This window comes from Octopus bimaculoides, chromosome 9 (genome assembly GCF_046866305.1).
Source record: "Octopus bimaculoides isolate indiv1 chromosome 9, ASM4686630v1, whole genome shotgun sequence".
NCBI lineage: Eukaryota > Metazoa > Mollusca > Cephalopoda > Octopoda > Octopodidae > Octopus > Octopus bimaculoides.
In genome coordinates this window covers 69,176,584-69,191,473 of record NC_142936.1, presented here as the reverse complement: position 1 = coordinate 69,191,473, position 14,890 = coordinate 69,176,584, and the positions used below count along the sequence as shown (strand labels likewise).

Genomic DNA, 14,890 nt, shown 5'->3' with positions numbered 1-14,890 from the left:
CTTCGTAATCCTTTGTAGCAGTGCCGACCACTTCGATTTCCGAGATGTCCGATTCTATTACGGTAACGTCGTCCGTGTAAGCCGACACGAAATTAGCGCATCCTAGATCACGCGGGATGCCCCTCGAAACATCCAGCTTCCGCAGTAATGGCTCGAGAGCCAGCATTTTAGAGAGGAGACGACATCGGCATCCTTGAGGGACCGAACGAGCGATGTTAAACGACCAATGAACATATGTCACTGTACAGTGCAGCGATCCAGCCTCTGAAAACGGGACCGAAACCCGCTGCCGCCAGAACAGCCTCCAAGTATTGGTGGTCGACCCTATCAAAAACTTTCGATTGATCCAAACTGATCAGGGCCCCACTCATGGGTTGGAAGTCCCGTGATTCGGAAATTCTGGTTTTACTAATGGCCAGCACATCGATATTCGGTGCCCTGAGGTCGTTGAGCAGATGACCCAGGCCACGTTCATTCACGCTGCTTATTCTCTGCATGACCATGTTGTTGGAAAAAGAATAGGTTTTGTTTGGAGGGGCAGTTTGTCCGACCCTCCTGTTGGCTTGGGGTGTTTCCAGCAGGAAATCATCAAGAATTCTCTTGGTGATATTCCCTCGAAAGTCTCCGTGTGTGAATCGAGTTTTTTCAAGTGTGTGTGTGTGGGGGGGGGGGGTGTTATGTGTTATGTGTTGTTTGAACGATTTGTGTGTGTGCAAGTAGGGAGACTTTGGGTGACAAAATCTTCTTGTGTTGTTTGTGTTATTATGTACTTCATCAATTCATTGTTTCTCTGCTTATTGCCATGTAGTTTGTAATGCTAGTCTCTTTACTTTGTGTTTGTTGCTGCTGTTGTTGTTGTTGTTGCTGTTGTTGTGGTTGTTGTTGTGGTTGTAGTTTTGATTGTCGTTGCTGTTGTTGTGGTTGTTGTTGTGGTTGTAGTTTTGATTGTCGTTGCTGTGGTTGTGTGTGTGAAATGGGTTGTGCTTTTGGTGGTGTTGGCTGAGGTAGTGTTTCAGGTGTTTGTGGTAATACTGGCGACGCAGAGTCTGTTTCGGATGTATTTATTTTCGTTGGTTTTATTGTTTTCCTCTCTATAGCTGGTGAGAATGAGGATTGTTGCTGTTTGTCCATAGATTTGATTTTCTTTTTTTTTTTTTTCGATTTTTTTTTTTTTTTTGTTATCTTCCACTCCTCGTCGCGATCAGACAATCCACGTGTAATGTCCGCTCGCTTAACATCAGGAAGTGAAATATCTTCGGGCGCTGAGAAGTGTTTGAGGGAAGTCGGTGTCGGTATGGGTGGTATTGGTGCTGTCACGGCTGAATTTGCTGAAGGTGATATGCTGCTGCTGTTGTCACTCAAGTTCTGGTGGCTGTTGCTGGTGTAGGGAGGAGAGGTGTCCGTTTCTCATTTTCCTTCAATCTAGAACAGAAGGCCTTTAGATGAGTGGTAGAGTAGGCTTGTAGATGAGTGCGAAAAAAGAAAAGCACTAAACAGTCGATAGTCTCAATAGCTAAGGCTAATTACTATTGCAAGCATTGGACACTACGTCCTGAAAACATTATTTTCTCATGTCTCCTTACAATACGCATAACCCACTTTGCAGGTGAAGAAACTAGTTCATAAACTGCTCCAACTGTTCATATAAGGTTTCATTAACTATTCTATTCAGTGATTCGATTTCACTCTATATGATACATACTGTAACAAACTTCTTCGTTAGAAAAAAAAACACTAATCTTCATTCTTATGGGAAATTTTTTTAAAACATCAGAAGAAACAAGGAAATTATTTATTGAATTTAAAGATTGATCTCAAAAAATACTAAACTACGATTTGAATGTTTTTGTTTGTCTTGGAGGATAAAGGTAGGTAACAGCTTTATTTATATCATTAGTACAAACATGTTTAGTTATTTCTTGTTTTTCTTTTTCATTTTCCATTTAGAGCTTTAATTTGGTAGATAGAAGTAATCGAATTAATATTTAGAACTCTCTAAGGCGGTTCGGCTAACAGAATCGTTAGCACTCCGGACGAAATACTTAGCGGCATTTCGTCTGTTTTTACGTTCTGAGTTCGAATTCCACCAAGGTGGACTTTGCATTCTATCCTTTCGGGGCCGATAAAATAAGTACTAGTTGATTACTGGGGTCGATACAATCGACTTATCCCCTTCCCCGAAATTGCTGGTCATGTGCCAAAATTTGAAATCAGTATTTAGAATTTCCCTTTTAAAAGTCTGAGAAACGTACAGCAAATAATTTCATAACCACCAACAATGAAATCCCCCCACCCCTATATGGCCTTCGAAAAGACCATAAAAGCCACACGGATCATTTACTTGGGCTACATACCCGACTTGTTTGTGATGCCAATACATACCACACAAACACACACATGTATGTATATATGCCATTATTCAGTTTTATTTCAAGATTTCTTGCCAATAGAGAAAGAGCTGGATTCTAAGCTAGATCCCAAGGCTTCTTCATTGGAATTTCAACATCAACAGGGTATGTATGTATGAATGTATGTATATGTGCAGATTTTTATGTTTTTGTTTTATGCATATATTCTCATGCATATAGTAGCATATCTAGACATGGTCGTGTATACTTAATAAACTTCTGGAAAGTTTTACGGATTTTTACCAGTGAGGACTGGTTCTGCAGTCTTCGAATCAGCTTTCTTCTTTCTGGTTTTGAGGAGCCTAATTTGCCAAGATTGGTATTAAGCACTGTGTTACATATGCCAATACGCCAATAATTACAGGTATAAACATGAACTTGTAAACTGGATAGAGTAACTGCTAATTTCTCGTAGGTATTTTCTTTTTCGCTGATCTGTAGCTTTATGTTAACATCCGCTGGACAGCTGATTTCCACAATTGTACAGTTTCTCTTCTCTATTCCAAATCATCATTCAGGTCTATTATGTTTACATTTTATTGAGGTATTAACTGGGACATTTCACCAATACTTCTTTTTATTATGAGTGGCTATGGCTTCCACCATTCTGTGGGTTCTTATTTCTTTGTCGTAGGGGGTTATCCTTCCGACAGATATCTATACACAGTGTCCTAACTATATGTAACGTAATTTGTTACGTATAATAAATAAGATAACCAGACAACAGAAACAACAATGTAACGAACTAACAAATCTCTTTACGAACCAACAATCAATATTACTTGTGAAACAACCAGCCGACGCCTTCCGACTTTACTGCGAACTAACACAAACTTCACTCGAGTCCGAACTCATTCCGATCGTTACTATTTATACTTTACTCGGATCAAGGGGCATCGTAACTCTCATCACATCTCCCCTTTTGAGATTTCGACTACTGTGAGAAAGTGGAATTTCTATTATTTTTATCTTTCCAGCACCTCCCCCTCTTTCTCTTTTTTTTTTTCTAGCTGTTGTATCGTAATTGTTGCCCGAATTTTAAGGTAGTATTGTTCGTTGCACACAGCACTTTTTATTCTTGTACTAAGCACTCTTGGTTTTTTTTTCTTTTTGGAGGGTGGGGATGGGAGTGGAATTTAATATCTTTTTCGTTTTGGTAATTACGTCCAGATATTCAGTCTGTTTTCGTTTTCTGAAGCTAGTTCTACAGAGTTCAATATCTCTCGGTGCTGGAATTTCAAACATATCATACAAGATTTTCATTGGTACTACCCTTCGTTTTTCTGTATGTCTCATCTTTAACTGGTTAAGGTGTCTCTTATGTTTCGAACGTTGGCCTTTAATTAAATACCTGATCTTTTGATTATACTGCCATCCTCCCAACCTTCTTTATCATTTTTGTAATTTTTTAAATGAACTTTATCTCCTACTTCGAAATGTTTTGTAATATTTTTTGTATTTCTTTCAAATGTATTTTTTGTCTTTCCTTTATATGCATTTTTCCTGGTAATAATTTATGGAAGATCGATTTTATTTTACAGGCGAACATTAACTTTGCTGGTGACTTTCCTGAGTTAGTATTTGGATTTGGCGTTATTCTATATACTCTCAAAAATTTTGTTAGTGCCTTGTCATTATCTAGCTGGTTCCTAGCTTTTCTCAGAGCTCTTTTGAACATGTTGACAAATCTTTCGGCCTGCCTTCGGGTGGTAGGGTAGGAGGATGTACATTATGGTATGTATTTTGCATAAACTTCTTAATTCATATCCCATGAATTTTGTTCCATTATCTGAAACTAATGTGTCTGGAATACCGTATCGAGCAAATAACTCAAGTAGTAACTTAATTGTTGTCTTTGCTGTGGGTTTATTACATCTGCATACCTCTGGTCACTTTGTATAGCTATCCACAACGATTAAATAGTATGCGCTGGTCACTGGTCTTGGGTAGTCAACATGTATTCTGGACCATGGTCTCTCAGCCTTTGTACATAGATCTAGTTTGTCCAAGAGTACTTGCGAAAACATTTTTTTAGATTTTCTCTTTAACTCTTCAGACGAATTATTTTTAAAGGGACAACTATTTACGTTTTTACAATAGAGATTTAAGAAAGGTCCCATAAATCGAATAATTCTAACCAATCGGTACCAAACAGATCGGTTGTATTTTTCACTACGAAGACTTTTGCTTTGCATATTTTCCCTCGAAATGTGACATTAGCCCACATTTCGCCTATAAAATGGAATTTGTCGCCCGTCACACTACGAGCAGATTTCACTGTTTTTCTCAACATGTGTTTCCCTATTTTCCTCCATGTGTCCATATTTATTATTGAAATATTACTTCCAGTATCCAATTGAAATTTTATATGTATTCCATTTATTTTTACGTGTACGAATTTTTTTGAGAGTCGATTTTTGTTTCTGCTGAGAGCACTCTAGAGTTTTTAACATTTGACCTTCGTAATTTTTTTTTTCTGTAGTGTGAACTCTTGTCACTAATCCTTTTGCAACTGTAACATTTTTGATTTTTAAATGGACAGTCTTTTCTGAAATGTATAACCCCACATCCATAGCATGGATTAGAACATGGCGGTCTTTTTTGGTTGTACTTTTCCGGTCGGCATATCTGCATTTTTGAGGAATCCTTTTTTTTTAATTTTCTCGACATCGTGTTTCAAGTTTACCGTCTTTTGGCATCTTCTGCCAAGGACTGTAAGATTAGATCTTGGTTCGTTTGTTCCAGTTTAGAAAGAATCTTGCCTGAATTTCTGTGTCTTCGCTTGTTGTAAGGCCTTGTACGAAAATAAGATACTTAAACTTCGCTCATCTTGGCTGTCCTTCAACCTAATTGTGGCATCATTTCCACGCTGGGTTTCTATCGTACGGACCCATCCGGCAACGGTAATTCCCTCGCGTCCCAACGCACGTACTTTGCCCGAAATCTGCATCCTTCGTGTTTGGCTTTGAGGTGTCGATCCAAGGCCGATCTCGCTGTCACAACTTGGGATGCAGAGCCCAACCTCAACGCCTCTTCTAAGTCCTTAAGTAAATTACCCTTTATTCTAGTTTTATCTACACTTAGCTGGCGACTAAACCTAATTGAGTCAAAACGTGTGGCTCATTTTTGGGCTACCCATCACCTGTTATTCAACACGGTGCCAGTTAAAGCCCTCTGAACTAACCCCTTAATCCGGTTACGGTATGCCTCACAAGACAAAATGGCCTTGTTCAGCTTCCAATAGCCGGATCCCTATCTATGTACTCTATATGATATCTCCCTACACGTCACTAATTTGTGATCCGTGTAGGGGACCAAAAAGAACTGTGGATAACTAAAACTAGTCTTATCTCTAGTTCTTACCACTATTCTGTCTAGATAAGACTTTCGCGATCTGTCGCCATTAGTCCAGGTCGACACTGGGATGTTCGGGTGGTCCAGTCTGTAAAGATCTGCCAGCTGAAAACACTTAAGCAAATCGGTGAGGTGTATGTTTCCCCTCTTATCTGCCGAGCCAATGCTATCCTGGCGTGCGTCCAAAGTAGCGTTAAAGTCACCTAACACGATTAATGTCTTTGAGGTCACGAGAAAGTTCTCAAGGCGTCGATAGAAATCAGTTTGTTTACTAACAATACAAGGTAGATCTGACCTCAGGTTGTCGTAGATACGTGCCTATTTCCACTCTGAACTGAGAAAACACACATTTTTTTGTATTTCCCTTTTTCTTCTTTTTTTTAGTTCCTTTCTTTTTTCTGGTTGTTATTCCGTTTTCTTTTCCTCTTCTTCTGTTGTAGCAGAAGTGTCCTCATTTTTTGGGGTGTCACACTCTGCTTTTAGGTAGCTCTTTTTGCCACATTTAAAACACCGGGGATTTCGCCCCTCTACATGGATTGTTAAGATAGTTTCTTCCCCGATCATCATACAATCGAGGATCTCCTTTAAGTCCGCCGGAGTGACTTGAATTAATATGTGATGCCTTGCCCTAACCAATTTTGGGGGTCAGAGCGGGTCATTTGGAGAATGTTTAATTTTTCCTCTCTTTCGTAACAGATCGACTGGATTTTATTTTAGGTCAAAACCGGACACTTAGAGACAAACGAAAAGAAGTAAACAAAAATACTTTAAAATATTCATCCTCCACGCACTGTCATGCCGCCATTGTGCTAGCCACCTTCCACGCCATTCCGCCCTTAACAAGATCATAAAGCATGGTCTAAACGCCGCAGGCTTTCCTTCCCAGTTTGAGCCAGCGAGACTAGACACCATCTCCAGCGGCAACTTGATGTTGTCAGCTACCAGCCGAGGCTCTGCTGCACGTCAAGCTGAGAAAAATAAAGAACTGTCAAGGTATCGGTCGCTTTCTTACAGGTTTATGGTCGAGCCTGTGGCAGTTGAGACCTCCGCATTCTTGTCTCACGGACCATATCCCTGCTCACCGCTACAGGGGCGCCGATACTGTCCGCAAGTACGAGCCCTATGAGTCAGATTAGCTGTTCCTGTGCATCCCCCTCGCTGTCCTCCGGGGTAACGCTTTTTTCATTTTGTCTGCTGGTGCCATGAGAAATGTTTCTATTTTGTGAGAGGCAAGAATCTCCGTTAATCCGTTATGCACACTATGAGCTTAAAAGTTTCTTTGTGTGTATTTATAGTATATAATTATCTTTAATGATGTTATTTATTCTGGCCAAGAATACCTATTTTCTTCGGAAAATAGTTCTTAGTAGCCCTTGAAAGTCAATTTCTTAGATACACAAATTTCTGTACTAAAATCACAATTACATACTCGACTAATCACCTCCACCTTCGAAATACAAACAGGAAATACCTTAAATAACATCATCAGTCATTAAAGAAAATCAACTGACGTTATAAGGGAATCAGCCAACCGTGACGCTGAACGACTGTCAGAAGTAAACAAGTAAACAACATATTTGAAAAATAAATATTCCCACAAAGGTAGAAAATCAATAAACTAGAGTACTGAATTATTATTGGACAAAAACAATTGATCCAAATGATTGACAAGCAAGTGAAGTATGGCAGAACCAAAATGTGCCGAGAATATTTGACTGCCTGAGTTTCGTCTGTCGTTACGTTCTGAATTCAAATTCCGCCGAGGTCAACTTTGCCTTTCATCCTTTCGGGGTCGATAAATTAAGTACATGGATCGATCTAATTGACTGGACACCTCTCCAAAAATTCCGGGCCTTGTGTCTAGAGTAGAAAAGAATATTTGACTGCACGAGTGCCTCATTTGACAAACGGATGACATTCTCATGCAGTCAGTCAACCAGAAAGCTAGGCTAGAGGCAGATGAAAAGCAAAGGACGTTATTGAAAGAGTTCAAGTTCTCACAAGTAAAAGAAATTAAGAATATTTCTACTTCGTATAATGCGACAAAATTTGTGAGAAAACATTTTCTTATTTTTAAAGACTTCATCGAATCTAATTGCTAATATAATCCATTTCTTTGAAACTTATTGAAGTATCAAGCAATAATGCTATGAAATTTATCGAACATTTGAACATTTATCATAATTTATTACTTAGAAATTTATTGAGTACAGGAGAGAAAACACTTGAAAACACACTAACAACACGTTACACTCACATACTGCATTAACTTCCGTGTATTCTTCGAAAGCAGCCAAAACTACATTGAATGAAGACTATCTCCTGTCCCCTAAAAGAATATAAGTCTAAATTTGAGGTCAAAGGCTTTCCTAAATAGTGAGATTAGTGCTATTAATGTTCCTCTTAAACATTTGTAGGTCAACAGTTGCAGAGAAAACGTGAGTAGAGATGGAGTTACAGAGGGCCGACGTTCTTGGTAGGAAGGATTGTGGAGTAGGGGTTAAGGTAAGGCCTAAGAAGTTTGGACATAACAAGATTGATAAGAGAAAGAGAAATGAGTGGATCGGGAATGCTGCGATTGGGTAGGCAAGTGCTAAACCAGTTTCGAGGAGTAGAAGCCATTATATAATGGTAGAAATATCAGAGAGCAGAGACACCGAGGCGGTGGGTCAGAGACTTGAACATACCTATGAGTGACCTTATGTCAATCAGTCGGGTGACTCTTTTCTAGATGTAGTTGATGTCAGTACTGTAGCACCTTTCCAGATATAAAAGTACTGCCTAATTGCGGGTGTTACCTGAATTTTGTAGACTTACAGTAATTGTTAGGGGTGAAGTAAATTCTAACGAGGAAGAAAAGGGCCATCAGTTAGGATACTAACAATGGACTTTTGCTACGAGTGGTACTTAAATGATACCCAGATTCAACATTTGATTGATTAGAAGGGTTCTTGTTGACTATTGTCCACGATTAAGTAGGATGTGGTCTTATGGTGTTCTCTTATATGGGTAGAGTTTATGAAGAAGACGAACATCGTGTGTGTGGTTAGGGGGAAAATGTTTCTCTATGTAACGATATAATATGTATTATATTATACTATATTATATATTATTTATATTATATCATATACTTTTATATTATATTATACTGATGATATATTTCATTATATTAGATTATATAGTGTAATCTTACATTTCATTATACCATATAAACGTAGCACATAGTTGTTTTTGATATGTTACATAAATTTCTTCCTTCCTTGGATTAAAAATTCACATGAGATATCTTACTCTGTTTTCTTTAACAAACACACAAAAAACTTTTTACAGATCAATATTTTATCGAAAGAATGCATTACAATTCTGATGATTTTTGTTTTATTATTATTATAGAATCAAAGATGTTGCCCTTAATGAAAACTTGGATTCTGTTTTGTGTCATGGTATCGTCGCTGCAGTCATTTAGAACTGGTAATTATACTTTAGCCTCATTATTATGTCTTTTTACATCAGGTTCATATCATTAACATTGCACGGTCAATTTGTATCCAGAAATCTCGACTATGAGAGGGTACTCAAAAGAAGTCGAAATTTTGCAATAATATTTTATTCACTTAGTTTTACATGTTTACACTTTTATCGCCTTCAGATTATTCCCTATTTGAAGCAACGCATCGGTCCAGACGCGTTTTCCACTGTTCGAAGCAGTGTTGGAACTCTTGCAAAATGACGCCTTTTAACCTCTGTCGTTTTTTCTTCACCTCCTCCACATCTGCAAATTCCGTAGCACCAGTTTTCGTCAATAGTGATGAGCTTTTGATCTTCCGTAATCTTCCGTGATCTTCCGTGATCTTTTGACCTTCTGTGAGCAAGCGGAGCACAAATTTTCCTGCAACTCTTTTCATTCGCAATTCCTCGCTCAAAAGTCGTTGGTAAGAGCTCCAGAACACACCAGTCATATTAACAAGTTCGTCAATTGTTCGGAGACGATCCTCTAAAATCAGTTCATGAATTTTCGTGATGTTTTCATTCGTTCAAGAGCTCTACGGATGCACTGAACGAGGTTGGTCTTCAAGCAACAAGTGACCATTCTTAAATCTTAAAAAGCACTCGTAAACTTGTATTTTGCACATGACAGCATCATTGTAAACTGTTAGGAGCATGACAACTATTTCGGCCGCCGTTTTTTCCAGCAGAAAACACAAATTTAACGGAAGCAAGCTGTTCCTTCGTTTCAGCCGTCGCAAAAATCGACGAGCAGGGGAGAAGTACTGCAAAGCAAAGACGCACTACGTGGCAGTAGGTCTACACTCGACAACGCCGGTCAGCATATTGATGCCTGAGAGATGCATCAAGTGATTTCTCGTGGAGAAAGACTGAACTGCAACGGGTTTGTCCCACAGAGAACGTTTGCGGTTATTTGGGGGTACCCCGTACATCTTCGAAATCAAAGTGCAGTATCCAATCCTGATCAAGTATGGACGCCTCACAGAACTAGAAATACCACAAGCATACTTTTTTTCTTACTCAAATGGAATAGTTAATCGGCTGACAGGAAACAATGTTCTTTGATGGTATATCCTTCTATAACTCACCCACAAAAGAATATAATAACTCTATGCGAATATATAAACGAACACTATCTTTATTAGTTAGGGATGATTTAGGCCATCATTGTAACGCATCTAAAGAAAACGACGTATACCCGTCCATCATTGTTTAGACTTCAATATCTTTCGTCTTACAATCAAATATGTCTATCATTTTCTCAAGGAACATCTAGAATAGTTTCATAATACTACAACCTACTACTTTTCAACAAACATCCGGCAGATAAAACTATCGCAATGACGTGACTGAATATGGTGAAGTTTATTGTATCACTTGCATTGTTTTGTTCATGTGTTTGTTAGAAAACCCTTTGTTTTGCTTAAGGAAACATGGTAAAACTTTAAATTTAGGTTGTTCGTCCATGTAAAACTCTACTGTTAACATAAAATATATTCAGGTTAAATACAAAGAATCAATGAAAGAACGAATAAGTTATTAAACTTCATCTTCATTTTCCTTTTTAATAAAACACGTTATATTAGGCACTTTTTAATTGTGTAAATTACTGAAATTTAAATTGGATTTTTCTGGGAAGGTTCAAACAATTTTTTTTTTAATATTTTTTAACTAAAAATGTTTATTTTTAAAATACTTTATTTCATATTCTACATACTCAGTATATACATATGTGTGGCAGACAATGAGTGTCAAAGGGAAATTTATATATAATAATTTTGTCCGCAATCTTAACGTAACATTTCAGTGAAATATTGTATCCCAAACATCCTCATTCGTAAATGAAATTGCTTACTTAACTCCAGAGTAAGTACTTTCAAGCGATTGAAGGAACTGTGCTCAATAAATCATAGATTTACAGCAGAACTAACTGTTTTACTGACTGAAGGTTTTTGTACATTTGTTACTATTTTTATTGCCTCTCTCTTTCTTCTTCTAGTCTCCCTGTCTTTACCCCTCATTATTCTTTGTGTAGCATATGTGAATTCAATAAATAAATTGAATAGATTCAGTACGCTTATAATTTCGTTTTTCCGTTCAAATTGCTTGAAAATCATTTTGCTTTGAATATTGTATGTGAAAAACGGATAGAGAAACACGTCTCATATTATAATATATGTTAATGAAATTCTTGTTATCACTCTAATGTCATACACGTTGTCCCACTTCACTGTTGTTTGAATTGATTGAAGGTAAATGACTAACCCTGATATAAGAACAGTATTTCATACAACTTTCTCTTTTTTGACTTGCTGAAACTGCATTACTATAATTAGAGATGAAGTATATTTTGGCACTCCAGAAAAGCCAAGTACACTTTAGACAATGCTCAGATATATCAAACATGCGTGATAAGATACAGTAAACATACCGTGCGCTGTTAAATATAAACATATTGCTGAATTTAAATGGAAAAGTAACCGAGTAATATGTTGCTTAATCTGCAGGAGACTAGAGAAGTTCTGAAGTTGAGGAAAGCATGTTTACAAATGTTTACACTACTTTAAAGATACTAAAGTTAAAAGATGAAAAGAATGCTAATGACAAAATTTGGTACAACGAAGGAGATAAGTCGATTATATCGACCCCCAGTACTCAAATGGCTATTATTTTATCGACCCCGAAATGATGAAAGGCAAAGTCGATCTTAACGTAATTTGAACAAGAACATAAAGCCGGGCGAAATGCCGCTAAGCATGTTGCCCGAAGTGCTAACGATTCTGCCAGCTCGCCGACTTTCCACAAGATATCATATCAAGGAGATTATGTTAAATTTATATGCATACCTTTATGTACAATCTACATAAAACCGATTTGCTGAGAAATTTACTCACCAATACATTGTCAGAACCTTACTAATACCTGTTTAATTGTAATTTTGTAATACCTTGAGATATTGCGAAAGAAATTCACCAGAAAATGGTCATTAGTATTTTCTATCTCCTAAGAAAGGAAGAAATATAACGTGAAAGTTTGTAAATCTTGAGTTGTTTTTCATGCTAGCTATTTTAGTAGGTTCCATATATGAACTAAGTTTGTTAGATACTGCTAGATAGATGTGGGGATAAAGAGATAGGAATGACTAGAAATAAATTATAGGATTAAGAGACTGGATGTAATAACCGAGTTCTCATCTAAATCAATAAATTTGATAGAGCATAGCGAATGAAGAATTTGATTATATTAATGGATAAGGAAATAAAATGTGGATTAATGTAGATACTGACAAATAAAGCGTGGATTAAATTTAGATTAAAGCAGACTGACAAATGGAGAATTTGAAGAGTTTTCGTTATGAGTGCAATAATGGTTGCTGAAATATTGATTTTAAATTTGGGTCGAATGCCAGCAAATTCAAAAGAGGAGGAATAGTCGATTACATCGACTTAGGTACTAAATTGGTACTTATTGGTTGCTTAAGTATTAACAAATGTGTTAGCTTTAGAAGCTTAAATTTACCTCATATTTTGGCAAGAGCAGAAGGAAACCAGTGAGAGGATCTTGAACATTTGATTGGAGTTTTATAATTGCAGTGTTTTGATAGTGTTGTTCAATATAGAAATTTTCTTTTATTTCTATGAGTAGTATAACGAGTTCCTTTTATTCCTGTTTAGGCATGGCAAACGCATCAGAAAATTCTCACCAATCCTATTTCGAGAAAAGGAAGACTGCACTGAAAAACACGGAAGTTACTTTCATAAAAAGACCGAAAAATTCAAAGATTCCCAAAGACTATTATGAAAATCCACAACCATACGAACATAACTTTTAAAAAATTATTAACGAACCAGACATTTGTTCTAATGAAGACAAAATACTTCTCCTATATGCTGTTCGAACTGTCTACCACAATTTTAATCGACGTCAAATACAAAGGGATAATATTCGCTATATTCCAAATGACATACGCTCCACACATACAATAGTTAAACAGGTTTTCCTAATGGGTACAACAAACAATTCTACAATACAATCCTTTGTTCAGAAGGAAAGTGATAAATACCGAGACATCATCCAAGAAGATTTTTTAGAGTCTTATGCAAATCTTTCACTGAAAGTAATAATGGCGTGGAAATGGAGCGTTGAATTCTGTAGCAACGCCGAATATGTCATTGTTATGAATGATGAGCTTTTCGTAGATCAATACAAATTGATGCATTATCTCCATTATCATATGACTCTTGATGGATATGACAACCGTTTTACAATATGTTTTCGTAAAGGTGGTGCAACAAACAGAGGCTTATTCATACTCAGAAACATAAGCATGTCAATGTTTTATAAAGGTGATAATTATCCGTATTTTTGTGACGGAGTTGGTTATGTGGCACATATTAATTTCATTAATAAACTGTACATTGCCTCTTTAAGCAATCATGTTTTTATGCCCGATGATGCTTGGAACGGACTACTAGCAGAAAAATTAAATACATCTTTACAAACAGAAAGTTATTTGTATGCATATTACAATGTAATAGAACGATTTTCTCACCCATTTTATCAATTTTCTCTACTTATGTTTGGTGTTACAGATCATAAACAGACTAACAATCATGCACTGCAAATATTAAAAAATATATCTAATACTGTGAAAATTCAAAGAACACAATACCGTTATAAAATATCTGAAACTTTCTTGATGGAAGATGTTCCAAGTAAAACAAATTACCTGCGTTTTGTTAGAAAAAGTGATACAGAAAATTTGGAATTATGCAAAAATAACTTGAACAGTCTGTTTAAAAATACATATGAATACGGAATTTGGAAAAGTTTGATTTTCTTCTGTGTTTCTTTCATTTTGTTTATAAGATATAAATTGTTTGTAAAAGTTAAAATAAGATCAGGAATAGAAACACTTCTAGGTAAGTCTAGAGCACAGCTTTTATGTAAAAATAAAATTATATGTGTTGTTGTTGGTATATGTTTAATTATATATGTGGTCTTCATTGCAAGATGATTCAAGACCACACATAGCTGGTTGTTTCTTTTTAACTGGCTTAACTAAATAAGAAAGCCTGCATGTTAGAAACGGCACGCTCCTTAAATAGTGACAACGAAAAAGCTATTTAACTGCACAAGCATGGAAAAATTGTCTATATATGAATCAATGTATGACTACGAGTAGGCTACGGTGTGTATTTACGTAAGTGCGTCTGCGTGCGTCAAATCCGTAACATTAGTTAACGTTACATGTTGAAACAGCAAGAAGATTGAATTTCATATGTAAATGTAATAAAATATCATCTTTATTTCAATATCAATTTTATGTCATTAAGAACTTATAATTGAATATCAAACATCTTTCTCCCCAATTATTCGACATACACACACTAACACCACTCATACACGCAGTGAAATACCTATGTATGCGTGTGTGTGTGTGTGTGTGTGTGTGTGTGTGTGTGTGTGTGTGTGTGTGTGTGTGTGTGTGCAAGTGTAAATAAGTACATAAATATACATATATATATATATATATATATATATATATATATATATATATATATATATATATATATATATATATATATATATATATATATATATATTTATATATATATATA

At 36.4% G+C, this 14,890-nt stretch overlaps 1 protein-coding gene across 1 annotated transcript; it reads left to right on the top strand.

The window, feature by feature from the left end:
• Positions 1-958: 958 nt before the first annotated feature.
• Positions 959-14,590, top strand: LOC106868048 (uncharacterized). Its single transcript, XM_052970733.2, is given in 3 exon segments — positions 959-1,868; positions 9,156-9,233; positions 12,944-14,590. Coding segments are annotated over 3 exon segments (1,449 nt in total). The 5' UTR covers positions 959-1,840; the 3' UTR covers positions 14,287-14,590.
• The last annotated feature ends 300 nt before the right edge of the window (positions 14,591-14,890 follow it).